General features: G+C 41.9%; 1 protein-coding gene across 4 annotated transcripts in view; it reads left to right on the forward strand.

Annotated features, from left to right (window-relative positions):
- Positions 1-2,062: 2,062 nt before the first annotated feature.
- lrrc2 (leucine rich repeat containing 2) overlaps positions 2,063-27,684 on the forward strand; it is a 77,901-nt gene continuing 52,279 nt past the window's right edge. Inside the window, exons 1-3 of one of the 4 annotated variants that reach the window (XM_008103195.3) lie at positions 2,063-2,215; positions 16,798-16,853; positions 18,981-19,126. In XM_008103195.3, the coding sequence (XP_008101402.1) occupies positions 19,002-19,126 (125 nt within the window). In that variant the 5' untranslated portion in view covers positions 2,063-2,215; positions 16,798-16,853; positions 18,981-19,001. The remainder of the gene's footprint in view (positions 2,216-16,797; positions 16,854-18,980; positions 19,127-27,684) is intronic. The other 3 variants (XM_003216446.4, XM_016990980.2, XM_008103196.3) reach the window with 3 other exon arrangements.

Consider the following 27,684-nt stretch of genomic DNA (forward strand, 5'->3'; position numbering starts at 1 on the left):
CCTTTACCCTTTACCTTAACTACCACCAATTCCTCAATACTTTATTTCCCATACCACCATACTTCGCCACAGCAATGCGTGGCCGGGTACAGCTAGTGAACTCTAAAATCCATGGCTCCAAGTGTGTCCAGATACAGAGTCTGCAATTATCTTTTCCCCAGTTTTAAGCAACTTCCTGATGAACTTGCCAATTTTTGCACAGGCACCACATCTCGCAGGGATTATCCCACCACTTGATCCAGGAAAAGACATCCCCTCACAATACCCAAAAGTCTTGTGAGATTTAAGCAGAGCCACAGGGTTTCCACAAGATTTTATCAAAGCCTTATCCTGGGGAATACTTCTCAATCCCAATTGCCAAATCAGACCCCCTTCCTGGAGACTCCATTGAGGCTGTACAAACATCTATGCCACCCATTGTTTAGCTAGCTGAAACTCATTGTCCTGTTGCAGATGGATAGGAACAGAGTTATTAACTCCATTAGCACCAACCCAGCCCACATTCTTTTCCTCCTGCATCCCTTCCATGGTCAGACTAGGAAAGCCCCTGTACTTCAAATTGTTGAATGAAGCCATTCAACAGTAACAATAGATGGCACATCTGCACCAATCAACAAGTGGATTTTAGCCAGCTCTGGCCTGGGCCAATCAGCAGCCAGAGTGCCAAAGTCCTTTGTTTCAAATAGCTGTCAAAGTGCTGTAAACAAATCTGTATGTTTGCAATTGCGCTTATTTCAGACTCTGCTGACATTCACATTGGCCAAGGTGACTAAACTCCTCTGATCTTTCAACTATCCCTGGCTTAGTCGGTTCTTTAGGAGCTTGTCATACCAGGCCCCTGAACCCGTGATTCTCGTGGAGCTGAAATCACTTGACAAAGCCATGGATAGTTGAATTTATGAATACAGAATTCATGGAGACAGAATCTATGGATAACCTATGGATAAAAAAATTGGTGGTTGCTTAAGTCCCATTTTATATAAAGGCACAAGAAAATGGTGTCCCCTCTATGAAAAGGCAAAATCAAGGCTTACTTTTTGGGTGGAATATTTTCAAAGCATGGATGGTCGAATCTGTGAATATAGAATCTGTGGATACAGACGGTCAACTGTGCTTTGTTCCAAGAGGTCTTAGAATTAAAAAGAAGCCTACTTGAGTAAAATGCAGTGCTGCATTTGATGCCAAAATATATGCCAGGACAATGCAAATGGTGTGTATCTACATAAACTTGAAAACTACAGCAACAAATACAACTAGCTGACATGTTTGCTTTTGTCTGGAGGAGCCCGTCATCAAAGGCAGAAACCCTCCCCAACTGTGTGCCATAGCTTCCACAAACTGTTTACCTGGAGAGATTTCTCAAGCATGGCAGATTTCTGTCACGGTTACTCCACTGACTTTTCAAAGCATCTGGCTCAGAGATGTAGCCTTGCCAAGAATAAAGGCTGCATCTATTCCTTAGAGTCATGTTTGAGACTATATCAGGGAATGCTGGACTTGCCAAGGTCAGAAGGGCAGCAACACCCTTCTCTTCAGACAGGTGTTTGTCTTGCTGGAGTTGTTAGGGGCTGGAGGTTTTGGCACTGCAGTATCTCTCCTGTCACGCTGAAATCCAGACAACTGCTGTTATTATTTTTCCACATCTCGTTATACTGCCTCAATTTTCAAGCCTGATAAAAGTGACTCTTTGAAACTACAGCACGCTGCAACCAATACAGTCCCCAGGAAGTTTTCATTAAAAAGAAATTAATTTTCAATCTCTGCTGATTTTAGGTAGACTCCAAAAATATTATCTTAAACCCCAAACAAGAACAAGACCTCTTGACTTCCTTTTCCTCCTGGGGAAAGCCTTTTGGCTTCTCTGTGCACTTTTGGGTTGTAGGTCAAAGTAATGTTGTCTTTATCGCCCTTGTGACCGTGCAAATCAGATGCTTATCTTATTAAAAGTGCTTTTCTTTCCTCCAAGTGGAGCCTTGCAGTGTTGACATTCTCTCATGCCCGGAGCTGCCTTTAGACCACAGATCATGTTAGCACATTACAAATATAGAACATTAGCAAACCTGGAAGGACAAGCATTCTGGCAAGTCTATGCAAACAGAGATATGGGGCTGACCAACAAGCTACGCTCTTGCTGTAAACAACCTCAGAGTTTTCACTTTTCTTACTGCTCAGGTACACCAAAGAACGCAGAATAAAAAGCACTCTTTAGATGTAGGTAAGTAGTCATTTTGCTGACGGTTAAGATTACAGTCTTGGGAATCAAATGTGCAAATAGATCATTGTATACTGATGCTGGTTGGAATGCTTTAGTGTCTGCAAAATTGTATGTGTGTGTATGACTGAGAGAGAAGACAGATGTTTATTTTATCATGATTTTTTGAAATACCTGCTGTTTGAAAAACAATGTAAAGATAACTAGTTCAGTGCATTCATTCTACTGAGCTGAATTGCTTCACTCCACAGAGAAGTCAGTGTAGGAAGTACAATGAGAGTATTTTCTTTTAATTAATTTGTTTAAAGTGTATCCTCTCTGCTAGTCTGCATTATAAAAAACAACAAAAGGAAAAAAGCCCAACCATTTTGCAACTCAAGGGAATAGGCTACAGTTAAAATTATTTACTTTACAGGGAAAAAGTGTTTGTGAGGTTGGCTGTTTATTATCTTAGTTGAATGTCAGGAACTTAACTGAAGCTTTATCTGTTTAATTTATGTCCTGCATTTATGCCACCATGAGATCCAATGTGACGTTCAACTTTTTAAAAACCTTTTTAAAAAACTGAATGCAACTCAAAAGTTCTATGTACAAAAGTTTAAACACAAGTAATAGAACTTATATTTTAAAAAACAAGTGAAAATCCCAGTATAAGCAGTTTTAAAAACAAATAAAAATATAACAAAAGAGAAGGATAACACTGCTATTAAAAGTTCTGACATATTTAAAACCAAATGCTTCCTTAAATAGAAAGGTCTTTACATGCCAACAGAAACATATCGAGATAGGGACAAGCAGACCTCCTGAGGAAATGAGTTCCACAACTTGGGGTACATTTACACTGAAGAATTAATTCAATTTGATGACACTTTAACAGTGGTGTCTCACTTCTATGAAATAATGGGAATTGTAGTTTGGTGAAGAAACATCACTCTTTAGCACAGTGGTTCTCAACCTGGGGTCCCCAGATGTTTTTGGCCTACAACTCCCAGAAATCCCAGCCAGTTTCCCAGCTGTTAGGATTTCTTGGAGTTGAAGTCCAAAACTATATGGGGATTCCAGGTCGAGAACCACTGCTTTAGTAGAAAAGATTAATGAAGGCTTATAAAACTATGCCTCCCATGGCCTTTTAGTATTGAGTTAGAACAGTAAAAATGGAATCAAATTCCAGTAATTCTACAGTGGAGATGCACCCCTAGGAGCTGTTACTGAGAAGGCTCTCTGCCATGTCCTCACCAGATGAAATTCATTCAGGTAGGTAGGAATGTAAACCAGAAATTACACATTCATAATCTCTACATATTCACTAGTTTAGGGAATATGAAGGTATTCCCTAAACTCCTTCCTGTCAATCAGCAGTTGCAATTTTTAGTAATCTGTTCCCCTGTCAATCAGCAGCTGACTGGTGTTTTCCTCCTCCTACCATGAGCAATCTTTGGAGTGAGGGAAAAGGGCAATGGTACTTCTACTGTTGTGCCAGAGATTGCTCATGAGAGGGAGTGGGAACACTGATCAACTGCTTCCTGACTGACAAGGAAACAAACATCTGTCACTTACAGTAGCAGCTGCCTAGTATGTGAGAATTGCAGGGACTGGGCTGGGGGACACTACTTAGTTACAACCAATGACGCTATCGTATACCCGGGACCAAAGACTGGAGACTTCGGTACACTCCTTCTATATCTGGGACATCGTCCTCTTCCACCGAGTGCGCAGCTTCGGGAGAGATGCACATGGAGCGGTGCGGGGGGAAGGGGACACCCGCCCAGCCAGCCAGATCAGCCGAATCAACCCTGGCGATCAATGGGGTGACAGATGTCACAGCCAGATCACCCTCACATCCAACAAAGTTATACAGTCAAGGACCTTATCACACTGCCTAATGGATTTGCCACGCATTGCGGCGAATCCATGGCATCCCACATCACCTAACTTAAGTAGGACCCCACCCCATTGGGGGAGGGAGTGTCTGCTGCCCTGCTTCCCCCTGTTGTTGCAAAGGCAACACAGGAAGCCTCCTGTGTTGTCGCAGTAACAATGTATGCTGCTTGCCAGGGAGCCTGTCCAGAAGTACACGTGTGTTGTGTAATGGGGTCTGTGCTGAAAAAGTAGAACAAGCAGTGTAGGACAGGCATAGTATTTGTAATTAATGCTGAATTGTGGTCATAGTTTTTAATGGTTAAATTTAACTGGAATGGCTTTGTAATGTATTTATTATTAATGACAATATGTGATTTATATTCTGGAAAATTAATTAAAATGTGTTAAAATAAATAATTATGAAATACTGATCATCAAAATTTTGTCAGTAAAATAAAGATGAAAACCAAGAAATAAAACCAGCAAAAATGTTAAGCATCTTTTCTAACCCAGTGAAAAAAAGAAGTGGAAACAATTTATTTGTAGAATAGGCATACTAGCTGATTGAAAACCTGGGGAATACATTTGCAAGACATTCTGCTGAATGAGATACATCCATCAAGCTTGATGGCAAACACATTAGTGCTCTGAGAGCAGGGGTAATACAAGAAATACTCCCCAATGTGCTACTAGGTAGTTGATAATTAAAAACTTAATTAACGAACATCCTGATGAGGAGCTTAGATTTGGTGGCAAAAATAACATAAAATGCAGAAATATGAGAGAACTTTGTTGATGAGATTATTTGTTTGATGATGCCTAGACTATTAAAGAAGTAGAACAAAAAAAAACCCTAGGAGAATCAGTTAAGCTCTTGTTAAGAGCAAGGTAGGAGCCTCTGGTGGCGCAGTGGCTTAAACTGTTGAGCTGCTGAACTTGCTGACCGAAGGGTTGGTAGTTTGAATCCGGGGAGCGGAGTGATCTCCCGCTGTTAGCCCCGGTTTCTGCCAGCCTAGCAGTTCGAAAACATGCAAATGTGAGTAGATCAATAGGTATCGCCTTGGTGGGAAGGTAATGGCGCTCCATACAGTCATGCTGGCCACATGACCTTGGAGGTGTTTACAGACAATGCCAGCTCTTTGGCCTAGAAATTGTCAAGACCCAGGCTACAGAGCACCAATAACCATGCACAGAGGCCAGATTCTATCTAATATCTTTATTAAAGGAATATATAAAGTCAATAAAAACAAATGAAGAATATAGTTCAGAAGTAGACCTTTCAGGAAAGGTCAAATATAGTCCAGGAAAATAATGTCCAATATGTGATATTAGAGTCCAAAGTTATAATCCATTAACTGAAACACACACTTTGCCAAGCAATAGTGTGGGGAGATGACAAGGTCTTTTAGTCCATTGAAGCTTGACAACAAGGCTGGAGAACAAACTAGATTCTTGGCTAAACAAGACTTGATACGAGGCAAACAAGAAGCAAGAACAAGGTCCGTGGCGAGGTCCGCGGTCAAACGTGAAACAAGGCAGGCTTGGAACTTGGTCCGGGAAACAAGGAACTGGGATTACTAAGTCCTCACACGATCTCACTCCTCAAGCTGACGAGTTGACTCCGCAAGATTTCCTTTGCGGCAAAACACCTAAATAGGGTCTCGTTTCCCGCCAGAAGAACCCTTTCCCTGGAGAACGAGAAGTGAAACTCAACTCCGTCCAGATGCATGACTCCTTAAAATTTCCCAAGGGAAGCAGACCTAATCTGCTAATTGTATGGCTGCGATTCTGAGACTCCGGCGATTAGCCTCCCTAGCTCCTCTATCTCTATTATAATTGTCTTTTCGGGAAAACGGGGGATTATTCTGCCCAAGGCTTGTTTGGCTGACTTCTTGAGGGCAAACATCCTCCAGGTGCAGGGGCTCCGATTTTGGCTGAACCGGTGGAAATCCCATGTTTTCCTCTTTGTCTGCCACAATAGTACTAGGAACGGGACTACAAGGCCCATGAGTCATCACACTATCCCCGCCCTCAAGGCCCCTCTCCAACATGGGCCCTCTCCTCAGGCCGCGGGGCCGCGGCTTGGCAGGGTAGGCCTGATGGAAGCGGCGGACTAAGTCAGGGGCGTGGACCGTGGAAGCGTCTTCCCAAGAGCGTTCTTCGGGGCCAAAACCCACCCAGTCAATGAGATACTGAAGGCGGCAGCGATGAAAACGAGAATCCAAAATGTCCTGAACCTCGAATTCCTCCTCCCCGTCCACCAAAACAGGGGTGGGGGCCGTCCGGTCCGCATCAGGGCGTACACCATCCGCCGGAAGGAGCAGGGAACGATGAAACACCGGATGAATGCGCATGGAGCGCGGAAGTTGGAGTTTGAAAGTCACGGGGTTAAGTTGCGCCACCACTGGGTAGGGACCAATGAAACGGGCATCTAGCTTCCGGCAGGGACGGTGGGAGGGCAAAAAGCGAGTGGACAATAGAACCCGATCTCCTACCTTGATCTCGGGGCCCGGCTGGCGATGACCGTCAGCGTGGCGTTTATAGTCCTCCTTGGCTTGATCCAGTTGCTGGTGCAAGAGTTGTTGCACCACTGTGAGTTCTTGCAGCCAGTCCTCCGCTGCAGGGACTTCTGAGGTTTCAATGAGAGAAGGGAAGAAACGTGGATGGAAGCCGTAGTTTGCAAAGAACGGGGTTTCTTTAGTTGAAGCCTGGACACCATTGTTGTAAGCAAATTCTGATAGAGGTAACAGGGAAGCCCAATTGTCCTGCTGGTAGTTTACATAACAGCGAAGGTATTGTTCCAAAGTGGCATTGGTGCGCTCAGTTTGCCCATCCGTTTGGGGATGGTGAGCTGAAGATAAACGAGAGTCTATGCCCAATAGTTTCTGTAGTGCTTTCCAGAAACGAGAGGTGAATTGAGATCCACGGTCAGTGACTAAACTCTTGGGCAATCCATGTAGTCGGAAAACATGTAGAAGGAATAAATCTGCAGTTTCTTTGGCCGTGGGGAGACCATCGCAGGGAATGAAATGGGCCAACTTGGTAAAAAGGTCCACCACCACTAGGATTGTGGTAAATCCAAGGGAGGGTGGTAGGTCAGTGATAAAATCCGCGGAAATTATCTCCCATGGGCGAGATGGAGTAGGAAGGGGATGTAGTAGCCCAGCCGGCTTCTCCCTTCTTGTCTTGGAATGCTGGCATACCGGGCAGGTATTGACATATTTCTCCACATCCTTGCGGATCTTGGGCCACCAGAAATCTCGTAGGATCAAGTGCATGGTTTTGAAAAGTCCAAAATGCCCTGCTGGCTTGCAGTCATGACATAGATGAAGTGCCTTTTCTCTGCCTGGACCTGGAGGGATGTAAACATGATTCCTGTAGCATAGTAGCCCATCCTTAAGTGAGAAAGGGAAACGTAGTCCTTGGCTAATCTGTTCTTGAGCCCAGGCATCTGCCTGCTGACTGGCTCTAATTTCTTGAGCTCAAAGGGGTTCTGGGTTAGAGGGAGTTGGTTCAATTGAAGTGGATTTGGTGTTTCCCACTGTGAGCGTGGCAAAGTTTTCGGGCTGTAGCAATCGAGATTCGAAGGTCTCTCTGCGTCCTGCAGCATACTCTGGTTTCCGTGATAGAGCATCTGCCTGCTTGGTCTGAGCTGGGGTTACATAATGGATCTGGAAGTCAAAACGTTCAAAGAATAAAGCCCAGCGCTGCTGCCTTTGATTTAGCTTTCGTGCGGTCCTTAGGTGTTCTAGATTTTGATGATCAGTATGAACCTCAATGGGAAATTTGGCCCCTTCTAACCAATGTCTCCAATTTTCAAAGGCTGCCTTTATGGCCAAAAGTTCTTTCTCCCATATAGTGTAATTTCTCTCTGGGGCTGTTAGCTGACGGGAGTAATAGGCACAAGGATGAAGGTGTTCTCCCACCGGTTGCATGAGTATAGCCCCAATTGCCACATCAGAGGCGTCAGCCTGCACAACAAAAGGGGTTTTGGGATCTGGGTGCTGTAGAATTGGCTGGGTCGTGAATAACTTCTTTAGTTGCTGGAACCCTTTCTCTGCTTGCTCCGTCCAGCGGAAAGGCTGTTTTCCACGGATGCAGCTGGTGATTGGGTCAGACCAGCGGGCAAAGTCTGGGATGAATTTGCGGTAGTAGTTTGCAAACCCCAAGAAGCGTTGCACTTCCTTCTTGTTGGTTGGCGCCCGCCATTCCAATACTGCTGAAACCTTTGCCGGGTCCATGGAGAGCCCTAGTGGCGAGACGCGGTACCCCAGGAAGTCTACTTCTTGCAGATCAAAGGCGCATTTTTCTAACTTGGCATATAGTCCATGATCCCGCAATCGTTGTAGCACCATCCTGACGTGTTGTTCGTGTTCCGATTGTGATCTAGAAAACACCAAAAAATCGTCCAAGTATATGATCAAGAACCGATCTAGATAATCCTGGAAGATATCGTTGACAAAATGCTGGAATGTTGCGGGAGCTCCGGATAAACCGTAATTCATGACTAGGGACTCAAATAATCCGAATTTGGTCTGGAAGGCTGTTTTCCATTCGTCCCCTTCTCTGATGCGAACTAGATTGTAAGCCCCCCGGAGATCCAGCTTGGTGTAAACCTTGGCCCCTCGAAGCCGGTCTAATAGGTCCGAGATCAAAGGCAGGGGGTAGCGATTCCGCTTCGTGATATTGTTCAATGCTCTATAGTCCACAACCAAGCGTAGATCCCCTGACTTCTTTTTCACAAACATCACTGGGGAAGCAGCTGGGGATTGAGAGGGTCTGATGAATCCCTTGCAAAGGTTTGACTCTATAAACTCCCTGAGAGCTTCTTGTTCTGGTTCAGTCAGGGAGTAGAGGTGTCCTTGCGGAATCGGGGCCCCCTCTACCAAGTCAATGGCACAGTCGTAGGGTCTATGTGGGGGTAGTTTCTCGGCTTCCTTTTCATTGAAAACATCCCAAAAGTCCGAATATTTCTTGGGCAAGGTGATGATGGGCTCAGCGTTTGTGGCATGGCAGACCTTGGCTACTAGACAATGGTTTTGGCAATATCTTGAGGCAAACTGTAGTTCTCTGTTGGACCAGGGGATGTTTGGGTCGTGGAGCGTCAGCCATGGAATTCCCAAAATCACAGGGAAGTGGGGAACCTCGGTAACGAAGAAGGAAATTTCTTCCATGTGTTCCCTTATCCACATCCTGGTGGGTTCAGTCCATTGGCTTACTGGACCCGTCTTTAGGGGACGACCATCTATGGCCTGCACCACTCGGGCATTCTTGAAATCGTGATATTGTAATCCCAGAGAGTCGGCATACTCTCTATCGATGAAATTGTTTGTTGCCCCTGAGTCTATCATGGCATGGATCATGACGGGTCCCTTTTTCACCGACCACAGCGTAATCACCAGGAGAAATAGGACCCCGGTTTGCGGCTCTTGAGCAGGGTTTTTGACCGGGTTGTCGAGCCTCTCAACGCCCGGTCACTGGCTTCCCCCGCCGGCTTGATTCCAGTCGCCGTGGCCGCTTCCGGCTCCGCGGAGGACGCCGCCGCCAGGCGGGTGGTGGGCTTTCCCTTGGTTGGGCATCCTTTGGCGAAGTGCCCCCCATTCCCGCAGTACCAACAGAGGTTTAAACGTTGGCGGCGGGCCTTTTCGGCAACATCTAGTCTGGGGCGCACATTGCCCAACTGCATCGGCTCCTCCTCGTTTCCCCTGGGGTTTGGGGCTGGTGGTGGGGGTCTCCACACTGAACGTGGCTGAATACTGGCGGAAGCAGGAGGTCTCACTCCGGCTCTTCCACTCTGGCCTCGGAGCCACTGTTTTTTGTTGGCAAGGAGGACTTCGGCTCGTAAACAATGATTGATAAGTCTCTCAAGAGAATCTGGAGGATCCACCTTAGAGATTTCTTCCTGCATCTCGATGTTGAGACCCTCACGAAACTGTCCTCTGAGGGCTATATCGTTCCAGCCGGTGTTCTGAGCCAGCACCCGGAACTCGGCTATGTACTGGGACAACGGTCTGTCCCCTTGGAAGAGACGCCGGAGTTTATGGCCGGCTGCCTCCTCGTTGTCCTCGATCCCCCATGTCGCTCTAAGGTGATTCAGGAAGTTGTGTGCGGAACTTAGGTGCATGGAACCCGCATCAAATAGCGCCGTCGCCCAATTGGCCGCAGGCCCTTCTAGGAGGCTGTAAATGCACGCCACCTTGACTTCTTCTTGGGGAAACTCGGCTTGGCGGGCTTCTATGTACGCCTGGCACTGGCGACGGAAAACATGAACCTTGGAGGCTTCTCCAGAAAACTTGGTCGGAAGCGCTAGGGCAGGGAGCCGGACACCGCGTTCTTTCAAGCCCCGTATTTCCCCCTCCTGCGTACGGAGTGTATCTCGGATTCTGTCGAATTCTTCCTTGGAAATGGTGTAGCTGAGTGGTTGGGCTTCCGCCCCGGTTCCTGTAGACATCCTGGCCTAGGTTAATTGGTGCTTAGGGTGGCGGAGTCAAACTGTCAAGACCCAGGCTACAGAGCACCAATAACCATGCACAGAGGCCAGATTCTATCTAATATCTTTATTAAAGGAATATATAAAGTCAATAAAAACAAATGAAGAATATAGTTCAGAAGTAGACCTTTCAGGAAAGGTCAAATATAGTCCAGGAAAATAATGTCCAATATGTGATATTAGAGTCCAAATTTATAATCCATTAACCGAAACACACACTTTGCCAAGCAATAGTGTGGGGAGATGACAAGGTCTTTTAGTCCATTGAAGCTTGACAACAAGGCTGGAGAACAAACTAGATTCTTGGCTAAACAAGACTTGATACGAGGCAAACAAGAAGCAAGAACAAGGTCCGTGGCGAGGTCCGCGGTCAAACGTGAAACAAGGCAGGCTTGGAACTTGGTCCGGGAAACAAGGAACTGGGATTACTAAGTCCTCACACGATCTCACTCCTCAAGCTGACGAGTTGACTCCGCAAGATTTCCTTTGCGGCAAAACACCTAAATAGGGTCTCGTTTCCCGCTAGAAGAACCCTTTCCCTGGAGAACGAGAAGTGAAACTCAACTCCGTCCAGATGCATGACTCCTTAGAATTTCCCAAGGGAAGCAGACCTAATCTGCTAATTGTTTGGCTGCGATTCTGAGACTCCGGCGATTAGCCTCCCTAGCTCCTCTATCTCTATTATAATTGTCTTTTCGGGAAAACGGGGGAGAATTCTGCCCAAGGCTTGTTTGGCTGACTTCTTGAGGGCAAACATCCTCCAGGTGCAGGGGCTCCGATTCTGGCTGAACCGATGGAAATCCCATGTTTTCCTCTTCGTCTGCCACAATAGTACTAGGAACGGGACTACAAGGCCCATGAGTCATCATAGAAATGGAGATGAGCACCAACCCCCAGAGTCGGACACGGCTAGGCTTGATGTCAGGGGAAAATCTTTACCTTTACTTTTAAGGGCAAGTTTCTGCCCCTTCCTCTCCAGCTTGCTGACTGAATTGAGTAAAGACTAATTTTCTACTTTGAAAACTGGGGTACATTTGGCCAAGCAACATTAGAGTTGATCAAGATGGCAAAAATTACTAATGAGGAAAATGCACAATCTAACTTGCTTTTGCATCAGCCTTTTAGGAATAGCAAGACCCTGGCCCTTCCTCTCCTCTCTGTTGAGCTGAGTGCAAACAATTTTTACCACTTTGACTACAGTTTGCAGCAGTTGAAGTAAGCTGAAGACAAGGGGAGAGGGTAGGAGAGACATTTTAAAAACAGCTGAAAAAATGGGATGAAAGAGGTTTAACTGGAACTGTCCATGACAAATTGGGAGAGTTGGAGGGTATGAAAACAGGTTTTCATGGTTTTTGGAAGGAGTTAGCAACTGTAGCCATTCACAGGTTTTTGTAATGCAGCTTTTTAAAGTTTTAGAATACAGAATATAGTTATATATTATTCATGTTATTTTTAGTTCAAAAATCCTGTTATGATAATATTTTATGGACTTTGTAAAAAATGAGAAGAAAACAATGCAGCTTTTGGATAACTTATCATTAACTATGTCAGCTGGGGATGATGGGAGCTGCAACATTTGAAGGGCCACAGTTGCCTACTCTTGGTTTTGTGATTCAGTGGGAGGACTTTCATCACAAGTGTCTTACAAAAAGAACAGAAGCGCAATATAAGAATAAACCCATGGAACCAATCTTTTTTATTGTCCAGCATGTAATACAATGTTTCTTGGAATGACAAAAGAATAAGTATCACTGTGGCCCATTCACTGAGTCAGTGAATATTGTATCGTGACTGACCTCTTGATAGCCCTACATTTAAACCAAGTTTTGAGAAGTGCTCAAAAGTATAATTAGAACTTCATTTAAGCTGACTGTCAACTGTACTGAGATAGAGGTTGTAGAATTAGGACTGCAGCCATTCTTGTTAAAAATTAAATAGACAAAAACAGGTAAACTGCCTTTAATTTGTGCAAAATGAGTGCAGAAACAATAAAAACCAGGATTAATGATGATAATGATAATTCCATTGCTAAAACTATTATCAGTATATAATGTTAGGCACCTAAATATGTTTTTAATGTTGCAGTTAGGAGCTGTTGAGTAAAGCAAAATCGATAGCAAAGAAGACAGTTGTTATTTTGGAGGCATGTCTGTACACTAGTATGAAAAGCAGAAAGGGTTTTGCAGTAGCTATAAATTACTCAGCAGATACATTGACTCTTTCCTTGTGTAAATCTGATGAAGCCATCAGAGGGACGCTGGGGACAAATCTAGTTCAGTGTGTTAAACATGAGCATATTGATTGAACCCTAGTAAATTCTCCTTCTGTAAATAGGAATGGCTGAAGCTATGATTCTTGTCTAGTAGAGACTTCAGTCTACAGAACTTCTTTGTTGCAGATTATAAATAAAAAATACCATAATAAATCACGCAACAAATTTCCCTTTTAATGGCCTTGAACCCTTTCTTCTCAATCTGGGATCCTGCTTTTATTATAGTGTATTGCTGGAGACCAGCCTTCATGATCTCCCCAACTAATGGATCATAAAGCTGAGTGTTACTATAACAATGTGTCATCCAAGAAAGGTGTACCATGACCTAAGGAATAATTCAAAGGCACATGTCATCTAGGAAAGATGGAATTTGGGAGCAAATTCTCCAATGCTGTATGAAAACCATAGTTAAATGCTCATCCATCTAAGATTCGTGAGCTGCAGTTGGGAAAAGCCCATCCAAGAGTTGAGGCATCATAAATTACCTATAGCTTACTGATAACTTACTTCATAATGCAAGTAACTAGGCAAAGAGGATTTATCCAAATGTGCCATATCCAGATATGAGTAATACACGTCATGCATTTGCTAATACAGAGCCAGGTATTTATGGGAGATGATGCAGGTGATAAATAGTACATGAGTCAAAGACTGAAAGCAAAGATGGCAGAATATAAAATAAAAGGCCTGTGGGAGGATGGTATCACACATGCAACTAGATTTATACCTATCACCCTCCACTCTCATCTAACAACAACATAAAAAATGCACAAGTGACACGGGATTTGGTCTGTTACAGTTTGCCTACATCAGTATTTGAAAATACATTTTTGATTACATCTTCCTAAACTCCCATTCTGGCTAGTGGATTCTGGGAGATGTCGTCCAAAAATGATACCTCTTAAATTGCAGTCCTCATGTCCCTTTGATGGCTGGGTATATAGGGCCTTCCAGAATGATGTTGGACTACAACTCCTAGCAGTCCTAATAAGGTGATGATTAGCAATATAGTTCATAAAAACCTGGAAGGCCACATACCTCCATCCTTCTAGAATATCCTTACTAGGAATATGCCCTCGTTACTTTCTAAAAATTTGTTATAGCAAATTTAAAAGAACTAATTGATGCAATACAACTACAAAAAAGTCAATATTAAAATTCAGGAGTCCTTCTGTGACACAGTGGTATCTGAGATAATCAATAACATAGATTAGATACATTATTTAAAAGAAGAAAGCAATCCCTCTTCGAAATTCCTATTAAAAGCATAGTTCAGTATTATAAGCTTTATTTATGACACTGGTGATTTGGCTAGCAGGAAAAAACCATTTTCCTTCCCATTTCATTGCAATTCATATTAGGACCATTCAGAACCATCTTTAGAAGTGGCTGCTTCTGGAGGCAAATGCTGGGGAATAAACAGCACCAGCAAGGTATTCTAGGGACAGTTGTGTCTGCTGCACAATATGCCATGTACAGTACCTTCTGCCATGTACCTTCAGGTATGATGGAGAACATTCTCCCATACAGCAGTACTGTCTTATACCTTGTCTCAGGTAGCAAAATTTCTTGGCCTCCTCTAGATTAGGTTGTCAGCTAATTGCTAATAATGATCTAAGACTATAAAATATCAATTAATACCATGATTAAAGTCAGCAAAAAGAAGACCACTCCCCACAAATCCAACTGCATGGCCTAATTAATTGAATTACATTTCTACCCTCACCATCTCCCAAAGGACTCAATGTTGCATAGTTCTTTTTCCACTTGGGTCCACATAATAACCTTCTGAGGAAGGTTAGGTGGAGGAGTAGGGATTTTAAACTCAGTCTCCTGAGTTCTAATGTGTTACTTTTCATTCATGTAAGCAACATACACTTAGGATCTCATCACATGATGAATTCTTAGCGTCCTAGAACATTGCTGCCCCAGTTGAGTGACAGAGCTCCACATCACCCATCACACAACATTAACCTCACTTCTGGAGAGGCTCTGTTGCTCAACTGGGGTGGCAGCAAGGTAGGACACTGCACCGTCAACATGGGAGCCTCCCCATGTTTATTTTGGAACAACGGGGCTACCGTGGGGACAAGCCATGTGGCGACATTTTCCCACATGTGATGGGGAAGCACTGCTGCTGGCTGGCCAGGTGTGGGGCACCAGGGTTGCCCTGCTGATTCACTACCTGGGTCAATGCATACATTAAGTTCATGACAAAAAGAATGTGAAAATGTCTAGCAGCATACCAGACTGGGAATGAAATTAGAATAAGAAAATTCCAAGAGCTTAGAAAAGTTACTTTTGAGGCAGAATTCCAGAATTGCCCATAACTATACTTTCTGGCTAAGGGATCCTAGAAGTAACAGAAACTGTGTCACTTCTAGTTGCCTGTTGAGTTATGGTAATCTCATGAACCCATAGGGCTTTCTTAGGTCCCATCAACATGGGCTACAAAATCAGAAGCTGGTCTCGAGGATTGCTTCTTTTGAACCAGCACTGGATCCTGCCATACTGTTTACATCACCATTCTGTTTCTGAGCTGTGGCAGTGGCAGGAGTGGAATTTTGACTGTCTTTTTTCATTTTTTGTCACCACAGCAGAGGCCATTGATCTCCAGAAAGGGGAGGTCCAATTTCCCTCTCCAGATCACATGGACATTTTTGCTGATGTTGTCAAAAGTGTCTAGTGATAACTAGGAACCTTCTGGAGCTCCGTGATCACCACTGTGGTGATATAAAATGGCAAAGAAAAGTGCCATCTCATTTTTCCTGGGCTGCGGAGTGAAAAGAAAGTGGGATGGCATCATGGGCCTGTGTGAATCAGAACTGGGCCAGGTGTTTACACACACTCTGAAATTCAGGGCTCTGGAACATTCCCCAAATTTTTATAATTTTAGGGCCAAACTGTGTTAACCAGCCTAACTCCATGTCGGAGGAGGGAAGGTCTTGGGAAGATTTCTTGCCCACTTTGGGGTTTGTGACAAGGAATACTCAGAGATGATTTTGCCAGTTCCTTCTTCTGAAGTATAATAGTCATTGTCACACTCCCATCTAGGTTCCAACCAGGGCTGATTTGACTTAGCTTTCAAGATCAGATAGGATCTAGTGCCTTTAGGGCAGTGGTGTCAAACTTGTGGCCCTCCAGGTGTTTTGGATTTCAGCTCCCAGAATTCCTGGCCACTGGGCAAGCTGAGGCCCAAAGATCTGAAGGGCCACAAGTTTGACACTTCTGAATTAGGGTATCTAACCCCCCTCTCTCAAAAGCTTCCAAGTTCTGAAATTAATTATGACTAAAAGAGAATTTAAAAATTCCCAGAAGAGGTAGTCATAGTGAGAGGAAATGCCCATCTTCTCATCCAGTAATCCTGTTTCCCAGAATGCACAGCTAAATGGTCCCAGGAACCCTACGATCATGGCCCCATGTAAACAACATCTCTTTCTCTGTTCCGTGATCTGCCTCCATGTCCCTGCAGCAACCAAGAGTTTAATTTCGGCCAGAATAACTAACTGCCACTGTCCATGAATTTGTTTCACCTTGAAAGAGAACAGAAAAGAAAACAAGAAGGGGTTATTTCCCTTACATTGAATTGAGAGCCCCTAGCTCTCTTTTATTAAGTGTAATAAAATTGGCATCTAAAGAAATATCAAGTGAAGTTTAAAAAGAAAAAAAAAGGGGGTGGGGGGGGGGGAGAAACAGCAATTTTTATCCAGGCAGTAGCAATTATTTTGAAAAGGTTTTCAGACTTCTATTACATAGAATTCCCCTAGCGTGGATCTGTCAACAATGTTATCAACAAGTGAGCATGACAAAAGCCCTGGGTAGATAGAGTCATTTCACAATTGAAATCAAGTTGAAATGATAATGTCTTCAGCCATGATTCTGACCAAGTGAGAGGCATTTTACTTGTTTTCTAGCTACATTGGTAACATAATTTTTACTTGACTGCTTTTCATTTGTTTTAAGGCAGTGTCCCGAAACACTGGGGTGAGGTCCTGTTAAAGATCCTGTCTGCTAATGAGGTATAAAAGCAAATCAGCCTGTGGGGACTATTAGAACTACAATGAAGAGTAGTTTTAGTTAAACAATTGTGTAAAAAAGTGATATACAGACCAGAATGCCATAAGGCAACTTCTGCTGATATAGTCGCTTCCATCTGTGTAATAAGGAGGGAGAATACTTTCCCCTTCTCTGCACACTTTCTGGAAAATGTTCTGTAGCAAACATTCAGGTATCATAGGGATCTGCAGGCTAGTAGAATTGGATCATTGGATCCTGTGTAAGCAAAAAAAATTAAATATTATTTTTACTAGCAAATATGGTCACATAAGAAGTGCTCCCTGGTGTTCGGGCTGATGGGGGAGAGGAGTAAATCAGTGGGCTTAGTGGTCTGGAAGACAGCCTGGAATAGAACTGTTTTCTTTCTTCATAGTAGTAGATTGTTTTTGCCATCCATAGCAAAATCTGTGGGTTTCAAAGGAGTATAATGATATACAAAATGTCATATAGTATTGCCTTCATAACAAAAGAACCCATATCTGTGGATATATTTCTCCACACAGGGAGAAGTGTGCCTCTAGGCATTTTCTTGATCCCCCAAGTGTGATTGTATTGAATACTTCCCCCAGAAGTTACCATAGAGCAGTGGTTCTCAACCTATGGGTCCCCAGATGTTTTGGCCTTCAACTCCCAGAAATTCTAACAGTTGGTAAACTGGCTGGGATTTCTGGGAGTTGTAGGCCAAAACACCTGGGGACCTACAGGTTGAGGACCACTGTTATGGAGCTATGCTGGAGGACCAAGCAAATGCCTAGAGAGGATACCTCCCAAAGAATTTCTATCTTCCAGCACAACTCTGTGGCATGCTGGGACTAGCAGTCATTTATTGTTCCAAATCTGGGAATGTATCCTCCATGGATATGGAGGTCTTCCTGTATTACAAAATGCTAAAAATGTTTAGCCAGTCTGCCTTGTTGCAGGATAGAGTAGAGCCAGGATCCAAGATAGGGAAAGAAAACTATGGGCAAGCAGCGGGAAACAGTAGTGGCAGTTGTGGGAGGAAATGAATGAAAAGGGAGGGTGGAAATGTGGTGTCAGAAGAAGCCATGAGTAAAACAAAAGGTTTCTAGTAATCATGGCAGCCAGAAATATTGATGTAGGAGCAATCAGCCTACTGTGTTCTCAGCTGCCAGAGGAGGAAAAGGAAGACCTTCACTACCCAAACGAGCAGCTTGTTCATATATATTTTTTTGCCAACTTCTCTGCCTCTGAGAACATTTCCTGAACATCTGCTGGCTCACCCATGTTGGCAATGAGAGTCATATGATATGAGGCGAGTACAATCTTTTATGGGTCAAAGACTGAGGTCAGAAACCTGACCAAGAGGGAAATACTGTTTATGGGTGACAGTGACTTGATATTTCTCACTCCCCATGAAGACTTGATGGAATGAGCAAATATTTAGATCCTGAAGAAGAGAAATTATGGAACTTGCTCTCAACCATCATTCCATTTCATTCATCATCATTGTCATCATCATGATCATCATCCATGAAGTAGGGACTTGTCTCCAAAGAGATTCTCTGGATGTATAAGTGCACATAAAATGAAAAAGACCCAGTTTGTTTAAATGAGAATAGATGGTGAACACATTTACTGTATGTTCTTTGCCTGCATCTTCGGGTCTTACATGGGAATGGCCTTCACAATCACCAGTCCGTTATAGCCTCTCTTTCATATAGTATCCAAGACTAGCCAAGTTATTTTGACAACTAAGAAATTATTCAAGATACAATTTAAAATACAGACATCTCTCATGATGTCCAAAATCAGTTGGCCAACTTACTCTTTATGGTAGGGTTTGCTTGAAATATAATCTGTTCCTAAATTCAGCTTTCCGTCCTCAAGTGCAGAGAAATTAATTATGGTGCATGTATGCTTGTGGGAGGTTAGTCTAATTCAGGTGCTTTGGGAAATGAGGGAATGAAAGAAGGTATAATGATGCATTTAAAAATGTGACACAAACTGGATTACCTTTCCAACAACATGGGGCAAGACTCCATTATTTTTTAAAGCTAGTTGCTTAGAACTGCATAAGTATATATTTAAAACAAAACATGATAATTATCATAACAAAATTGTTCTTCCAGGAGAATCTTAATGTCGGCAATATGGGGCATCAGGTGATAATATTCGACTTTTCTACTGTAAGAGGATTGTGGGAGATTCGGGTTAAGAAGCACAAGGAACGTCAAAAAAAGGAAAAGGAAAGAATAGCCAAAAGCGCATTAGAGAAGTAAGGATTTTTATTTATTTTGAAATTATTTTGATAAATTGTCTGATGATTGAATTATAAAATCAAACCATGGGTCAGTTGTAATCAGCAGCAGTTGATTGGCATTAAATTATTAGATAATCTTTGTTTGCAGGATGGATTTACATTATTGCCCTATGCATTTGATAGATTGTTGATTTTATCTTGTAGTACAAGTTTAAAAGTGGTTCCCTTAACAATCTTTGAGCTGAGATACTTCAAAATCTAGTCTAAACCCATTTCTTATTACTCAATTTACTTTGCACAGTAACAACCCAAGACTCTCTATTGCTTGAGACAGCATAGCTAATGGTGACCATAATGTATGTACACAGTACACAAATCCTGCTACTATTTTGGTACAAGATATATCAAAACTTTCAAGTACCTCATTTCCATTTATAAAGCAATGTGATGGATCAAACTAGGGTTTCATTAAGATAATTTCAGGACAACGCCCATATTTTTGTTTTAAAAAGTGCTAACCACCCTAGATATCAGATAAGGAAAGGTTGACTATTAAATAAGTAAAGAAGCAAACCTGCTTCACACTAGAATAAGAAGACAACAGACTTCTCAAACTGTTTCCCCAGTTACTGTTGCTGAGAAACAGACTGCCTCTGGATCAATTTAGCTACCAGTAATTCCATTGATTACTATTATTTCTCTATTATTATTTATTTATACCTCACTTTTTTTCTCCACAAGGAGATTCAAAGCGGCTGATGGAGGCAGCACCATCATCATGGATAAAGGTTGCTTGTAGATCTGCAAAAACATGACCTAATTTGGCATGTAAAGTTAAACAATACTACAACTTCTTGCAGAAATACAATCCATTAGAGCTTGGAGTCAGACTTTTAATCTGTCTAGCTTAATACTGTCACAGTTCATGACAGTGGCTGTGCAGGTTTCCAGGCATGGTTGTTTCCTTGTCCAACCTGGAGGTGTCAGGGATTGCCTTATCATTTCATTATGCCAGTGGTTCTCAACCTTCCTAATGTCGTGACCCCTTAATACAGTTCCTCATGTTGTGGTGACCCCCAACCATGAAATTATTTTCATTGCTACCTCATAACTGTCATTTTGCTACTGTTATGAATTGTAATGTAAGTATCTGATATGCAGGATGTATTTTCATTCACTGGACCAAGTTTGGCACAAACCCGCAATACGCCCAAATTTGAATGCTGGTGAGGTTGGGGAGGGGGGATGATTTTGTCATTTGGGAGTTGTAGATGCTGGGATTTATAGTTCACCTGCAATCAAAGAGCATTCAGAACTCTACCAGTGATGGACTTGAACCAAATTTGGCACACAGAACTCCTATGATCAACAGGAAATACTGGAAGGGTTTGGTGGGCATTAACCTTGAGTTTTGGAGTTGTAGTTCACCTACATCCAGAGAGCACTGTAGACTCAAGCAATGATAGATCTGGACCAAACTTGGCACGAATACTCAATATGCTCACATTTGAACACTGGTGGAGTTTGGGGAAAATAGAACTTGACATTTGGGAGTTTTACTTGCTGGGATTTATAGTTCACCTACAATCAAAGAGCCTCTTGAATCCCACCAATGATCAAATTGGGCCAAACTTCCCACACTGAATCTCCATGACCAACCGAAAATACTGGTCTATGGGAACCCTTCTGAACCCCCTTCGCAACCCCCCCCCTGGTTTCCTGACCCCAAGTTGAGAAATGCTGCATATGCCATAGTGTGTCCTTCCTAGAATTAAGTAGCTTCAGCCACATAGCTAGTGGCCATGCTGGCTGGGATTCTAGGAAAAAGCAACTCTTTGAGGCTACCCTACTATTAGCCAAATTCATTGTATCATCGTAAATTCTGGTGAGCCCCCAGGTTCGCAGCGGATTAAACCTCTGAGCTGCTGAACTTGTTGATCAAAAGGTTGGTGGTTCAAATCTGGGGGATAGAGTGAGCTCTCGCTGTTATTCCCGGCTTCTGCCGATCTAGCAGTTCAAAAACATTCAAATGTGAGTAGATCAATAGGTACTGCTCCAGTGGAAAGGGAATGACGCTTCATGCTGTCATACTGGCCACATGACCTTGGAGGTGTCTATGGACAATGCTGGCTCTTTTGCCTAGAAATGGATATGAGTACCAACCCCAGAGCCGGACACGACTAGCCTTAATGTCAGGGGAAAACCTTTACCTTTACTTGAACTCTAGTGTCATGAAACAAAAAGTAGAGAAGAGTTGTCTCGGTCCACTTTCTTTCCCCAAAGCATGCATGCATTTGGTAAACCTTTAGAATGTCCACCTTTTGGTAAAATAAACAGCCTGAATTCCTTTATTATTGCCTCACAAAGTGTTCCATTCACTTCATCATGTTAGATACTGTTTTACTGTAGCTTTTCCAGCTCTGTGATGAAGGAAATTTGGAGACTCAAGGGCTTCCCATGCTATTTTCTTTTTTTCTTAGAATTTTAAACAGATTTTCAGGACGGTGTGCTTGATGTGAAGGTAGCTAGCTCAGTAAAGGTAATTTGTAAACGCTGAAGTCATAAAATGCTTTTATAGTGCTGTTGTAGTCATGTCTCCTTAGAAGCAGGTGGCAGTAACTTCAGTGAGACTTTGTAGTATTAATCCAATTTAATTCCAGTTTAACTATCATGACACAAGGCTATGGAATCATGGGAGTTGTCATTTTTCAAGATCTTTAGCCTTCTCTGTCAAAGAGTGCTGATGCATCACCAAACTACAAATCTCATGATTCCATAGCATTGGGTCATCGCAGATAAAGTGGGGTCAAATTTTATTCATTCTATAGTTGGCAGAGTCCCATATAAGTAAACATAAGCTTGCAATTTATGGCCGAATAAAAGGCTACATAATTGAATGCGTCGTGGCTGATAGCAACTAAAAAGAAAATATTAGAAAGTAAGAGAAATGTTGATAAATTGAGAATTCTGTAAATGGTTATAGCATGCTTTGTCGTATAATTTTTAAATCATCTGATCACGAGAACTTTGGATGAAATAAATAAACACAGAATGACTCTCTTCCCTCTCAAGTATGGGGAAACTTTGGTTCTCCAAATATTTTGGATTTCAATTACAGATTGATTATCCCTTATTTGAAATGCTGGAAGTCTTTTGGATTTTTTTTTGTTATTTTGGAATACCTATATTTGACTATACGTATAAATCTTGGAGATGGAAACTGTCCAAATAGAAAATTCATTTATGTTTCATATGCACTTTACACACAGAGCTTGAACATAATTTTATGCAATATTTTTAATAACTTTGAGTATGAAACAAAGTTTGTGTACATTGAACCAACAGAAAACAAATATGTCACTATCTCAGTCACTCATGTGAACTGTTTTGGAATATTTTGGACTTCCAGATAACTGATGCTCATATTGTACCAGAAGTCTCAGCCATAGACATTGGTTAAGGTTTGTGAGAATTTTGACTCTAAACATTTGAGGGACAAAAGATTCATGGTTCCTGTGATAATAGTTTCATGGCATACAATGTTATCGAGTTCTCTGAACAGAATTTTTTAAGATATCAACTGGTTTTGTTGATGAAGACATTAAATGGTAAAACTGCCTCCAGCTAAACTAGAAGTTTATGAGAATTGTAGTCCTGCTCATACTGTATAAAGGACATCAGGCCAGGAGGCTTTTTAAAGACCCACCTGAATCAACTGAGTTTGTTAAAATCATGAAACTGTTTTTAAAATGGGTGAAATATGTTGAAAAGTACTGCTTGGTTAGCAAGAATCTAGTTAACTTATTAATAAATGATCTCTCTCATCCACTAATTTCTGGTTCATTTTATGTGATATATTGTACAGATCTGATGGGACCCAAGAACAGATAAACTTGTAATGGGATTGTTCAGTGAAAGCAAGTTCATCACTAGCATTTAATGGCCCAGGAAGAGCAAATTTATCTTCTGATATTCAGAGAAAAGGTTTTGTGTTTGAAATTTTGGGCAGTAACCTTTATTTGTCCATCACAGATTACTGCTGCTTAGGGACATTTTTCTTTCCAGAAGCTTGCTTCTCTTCTGAGCCATGTCATTTCAGTAGTGATCCAGGTTCAACTGTGATAGTAAAGGACACAAGCCAGGAACTATGAGACATCAGTGGCAGCATTTAATAACTTTTACATCCACTGCCTGTACCTTCTTAGGGCTTTTCTGTACCACAGGAATGATGAAAATTTGGATGTTTAATACATTAGTAGAATATGAATCATAAAGTGTAACCTACATTTCAGACTTTGTTAAGAGAAAACTGTCAGTTGACAGAATCAATCTCCCCTACCTTTCCCTGAAAACTCTCCTATTCCTTACAAATGATCAGTGGGGAAACGGATGATCATTAGCTATTAGCTTTCTGCTTTTTAATTTAGGAAGGAGCTAGCCCCTAATTTTGCTATTTGCATTAGAAATGAATCTCACTCTTCAAAGTAAAGCAGTGATTATTTTATTTTTAAAAATATTTTAAAATCATAGTCGGTCCTTGGTATCCACTAGTGTTGTACATTTGTATGGAATCACTAACCATTTCTTTTTGTACAATTTGTATGGCCCCATTTCTGTTTCCATCTACTGCTTGTGAAATAGGCACCTATATGAATGAGCTTTTCTGTCCAAGATGTAAAAAACCCCAAAAAAGCAAAGTGCCAGGGCTTGCCAGCCAGGGCCTACATCTGAGCGGGCCTGGCACTCAGCTGTAGGCCCTAAATGCCGGGCCTGTGAGCATCGAGCACTCGATGGCTTGTAGCTTGGCTCTCAGGGCCTACAGTCGAGCACCAAGTGTTCAATGCTCGTAGGCCTATGAGCAACGAGTGCTCAGTGCTCGATTGTAAGCCCTGCGAGCTGGGCCTACAGTCGAGTGCTCAACGCTAGTAGGCCTGGCAGGTAGGGCCTACAAGCATTGAACGCTTGATGGCTCGTAGGCCCTGCTTGCCGGACCTATGAGCATCTATGAGCTGGGCCTACGAACTATCTTCAAGTATAAATAGGTCATTGGTTTTCACTGATTTTTATTGAACATTATCTGATGTAGCCTCAATGCTGCTGCTCTTATTTTCAACTGTGTTTTAAATGGATTGCTGTATTTTACAATGTTTCTATTTTATTTTAGTGGTGGTTTTGTTTTAATTGATTGTTTGATTTTGTGTCTGTTGGACTTTTTGTCCCACATGTATGCTGTCCCGAGTCCCTTCAGGGAGATGGTGGTGAAGTATAAGAATAAAGCTACTACTACTACTACTACTACTACTACTATTAATAGTTGAATCTGTGTATGCAGAACCTGTAGGTACAGAGGACCAATTGTAATTTTATTTATCAAAGCTAAACAAGTGAAAGAGGGGAAAAAAAGGGAGGAATAGAGAAATGTGTTCAAGGCAGCAACAATCCCTCCTCCCCTATTTGATACAGTAATTTGAATGTTGGACTAAGTCTCCAAGAGATCAGGTTTGAATTCCTGCACAGAGCTGGAGACCCATTGGATGATCTTGGGCCCATCATACCGTCTTGGCCTCAGAGGAAAGCAAGTACAAATTTATATCTGAATAAATCTTGCCAAGAAAACCATGACTAAAGTGGTCTTGAAAGCACATGACAACAAATTATGAGAGTTTGATTCATCAATTTGAATACCCTGAGGTCAAACTTCTAGTCAAAATACAGTGGACCCTTTGGATCTGGAGGCTCTGGATCCATGATTTCCACTGACCATGGATTGTTGCACCCTATACAGTGAGGTCTGATAATCCAAAACTGAACAGTCTAAAAGTTTATAAAGAAAATATTCTTTCTGGCTCAATGCTTCTGAATTTTCACTCAATGTAAAGATTCAGCTAATGAAAAAACCTCAAAAATGCCTGAACATGTTCTGTTCTTAACAGATTACTTCAAAGTTTTGATTAACTATCTGTTATTCTTAACATTTTAGCTCCAACCTCAGATTACAAGTAGCTAGTTACTTTTGAGAAATGGAAAAGCAAAGTTATTATAATAGTAACTACTTTGGGAATCTTGAAACTTTAATGTCAACTAGAAATGTTTGAGAAAAGAATTTCTGAGCTTTACATAAAAATATTACAATAATAAATATTAGTTAGGAATTAGATGTCTTTCTATAAACCAAATCATGCTTGCTGAGAGGATTGTCTTATTTTATCTAATGACAGAGCTGACTTTGCATTTGATTATGCACACAGATTCACTTCAGACATCTAGGGATATAAGAGCAATATCATGAGTTAGATCAGAATAACCATGGATTATCACTTACCCTCAGTTGTAAACTTAACACTCACTGCCTTTGTTTAAGTATTCATGAAGAGTGACAGCAGCATTTCCATTCATTTAACACAGACTAACTAGAGTTGTAGCAATGAACTCTGGCTTCCACAGAAAGCTTTTATGTGCTGACTGGTTACACTTGTGGCATGCCAATTTCTGAGCCATCTCTTGAGTTAATCAGGCGCATCAATATTCTAATCACAGCATTTGAGCTTTCTCTGCTTGGCTAAGGATTAGAAGAACATGGTAAATGAAATGTCCAGGAATTGATTTGGATACTAGTTTTCTGGGTCAGCAAAGGCAATTTATTTGGTTAGTGATGCCACTGCAATGGTTACTAATGATTAGTTTATCTGATCTTGAAGTCCATATCAACTTACTCAGGAAAAAAACTGGCTATGTGACTTTCTGGACAATCCAAATACCCCTCCCATCCATCCACAATGCTTTACTGACCCTATGTCTAAAGTCAATAATGCCATGTCTATGTAAGGCACAGAAAGTAGTTTGCCAAATGGGGAATATTCCGTTGACCACCCCATTTTAAATGTGTGGAGCTGACGAATGTCCAAGCCTGGGTACATTTTCAACCTGAAAACTTAAACTGGATGAATACCTCCACTATTGCAGGAGGATAACTTGACAACTCACAGATGCAAAGAACATTTTTTTTTTAGAATCACAAGATGATGTGTGACTGCGTGTAGAAGAAATTGGGTGTGTTCTTGCTAGTCACAGCATGGACAAGGATTAACAGAGACCCATATCACTAGCACGACCACACTCTGTACAGACCACATCATAGTAATTAATGTTTCATTATCTGTGCCAAGAAGTAGATTTTCCCAGTTGATTATATTCATATTTGAATAACCATGTTGTTGAAAAATTGACCCCCCCCTCCTAAAAGATGAATCAAACACATAATTCCTACTAAATATATTCTTTTATTAAATTAAAACAAGTTCTGCAGTTGCAAAAGCTCTCTGTTCTGGTTCTTCAAAAGAGTTCATTTTTGTAGCTGCATGGAGTCCAAACATTGCAAGAAGGATTAAATGAATCATCTGCAAAACCCAAAAACCCCAGGAGAGGGGAATGGGAAATGTCCTTGGACAATAGATTAATCCCAAAGCTTCACACATGAAGAATTTCACCCTAAACCCCAGAACTATGCACCCTGAGTTTTCCTTTCTGAATTCATAGTTATAATCTACCAATTGTTATAAACGAGGAGGATTCTTACATACATATTATATTAAATGGGACTAGGGTGCACGGATAAGGACATGGACAGGTATGATCCAGTGCACCTAGAAAGAGCCTTAAAATATAGTATGTCCATGCTTGTGAAACTTATTCTATGTCCTGCTGAGAGGTAATCTCACCCAGGCAAACAGAGTAAGCAGGAAAGACCTTATTTAGAAACACAAAGCAGATTGGATTTCTGAGCATATCCAGGTGGTGGGAGATGTCAAACCCAAACAGCGCCTTGATGAAAGTTTTATTGCTCTATATTTTTTCCACTGAATTGTTTGCATAAGCCTCCTTATTGCCTCAGAGGCTGACTATTTTTGTGTACACCAGACCTAATTTATAATCCTATCATGAACTCTTTACATTGTCTTAAACTATATGATTAGCCCAACCTGGACAGAGTCTCTGAGTGGCTCCAACTTTAAATGGATGAATGACAGCTCTCCATTCTTCCAGCCATGGGGGAAACTTTGTCCATCTCTGACGTCAGCAAGAGTCCCCAACCAACAAAGGCCTGGATCCTAACTTGATTGATTTTCAGCTATTCCAGGGAGGGAGCACGTATTTTGAATGGCTCTCAAAGGGGATAAAATGTCTTGCACTGCATTGCAAGGGTACATCCTGTTGCTTTAGAGTGGAGACTCTGTATCAGAGATGCTTTCAGGCCTGAAAGCTAATAAACCTCTGCTTGCTGCCTTCGAACCCGGTCTGTTTTTTCACACATGGTTGTCATAGTAGCAAGGTGTTGTGTGACAGACCCACACCACTCCTTTGTGGTTAGCTGAATTTTGGCTTCAGATTCTATCATTGTAGTGAAAGTGCTCCTTGTGGATTCTTGTTGAGAAATTACCAAGAACTATAATTTTTAACTTGTTTTCTTATATACACTGTTGTATTTGATACACCGCCGAGGAACAATTAGTAACCTGTTCTTCATTTGATATGAGAAATACCTATATTTCATCAGAGAGGAGAAAAGGAACATA

The sequence above is a fragment of the Anolis carolinensis genome, chromosome 2 (genome assembly GCF_035594765.1).
Source record: "Anolis carolinensis isolate JA03-04 chromosome 2, rAnoCar3.1.pri, whole genome shotgun sequence".
In the NCBI taxonomy this organism is placed as follows: Eukaryota; Metazoa; Chordata; class Lepidosauria; order Squamata; family Dactyloidae; genus Anolis; species Anolis carolinensis.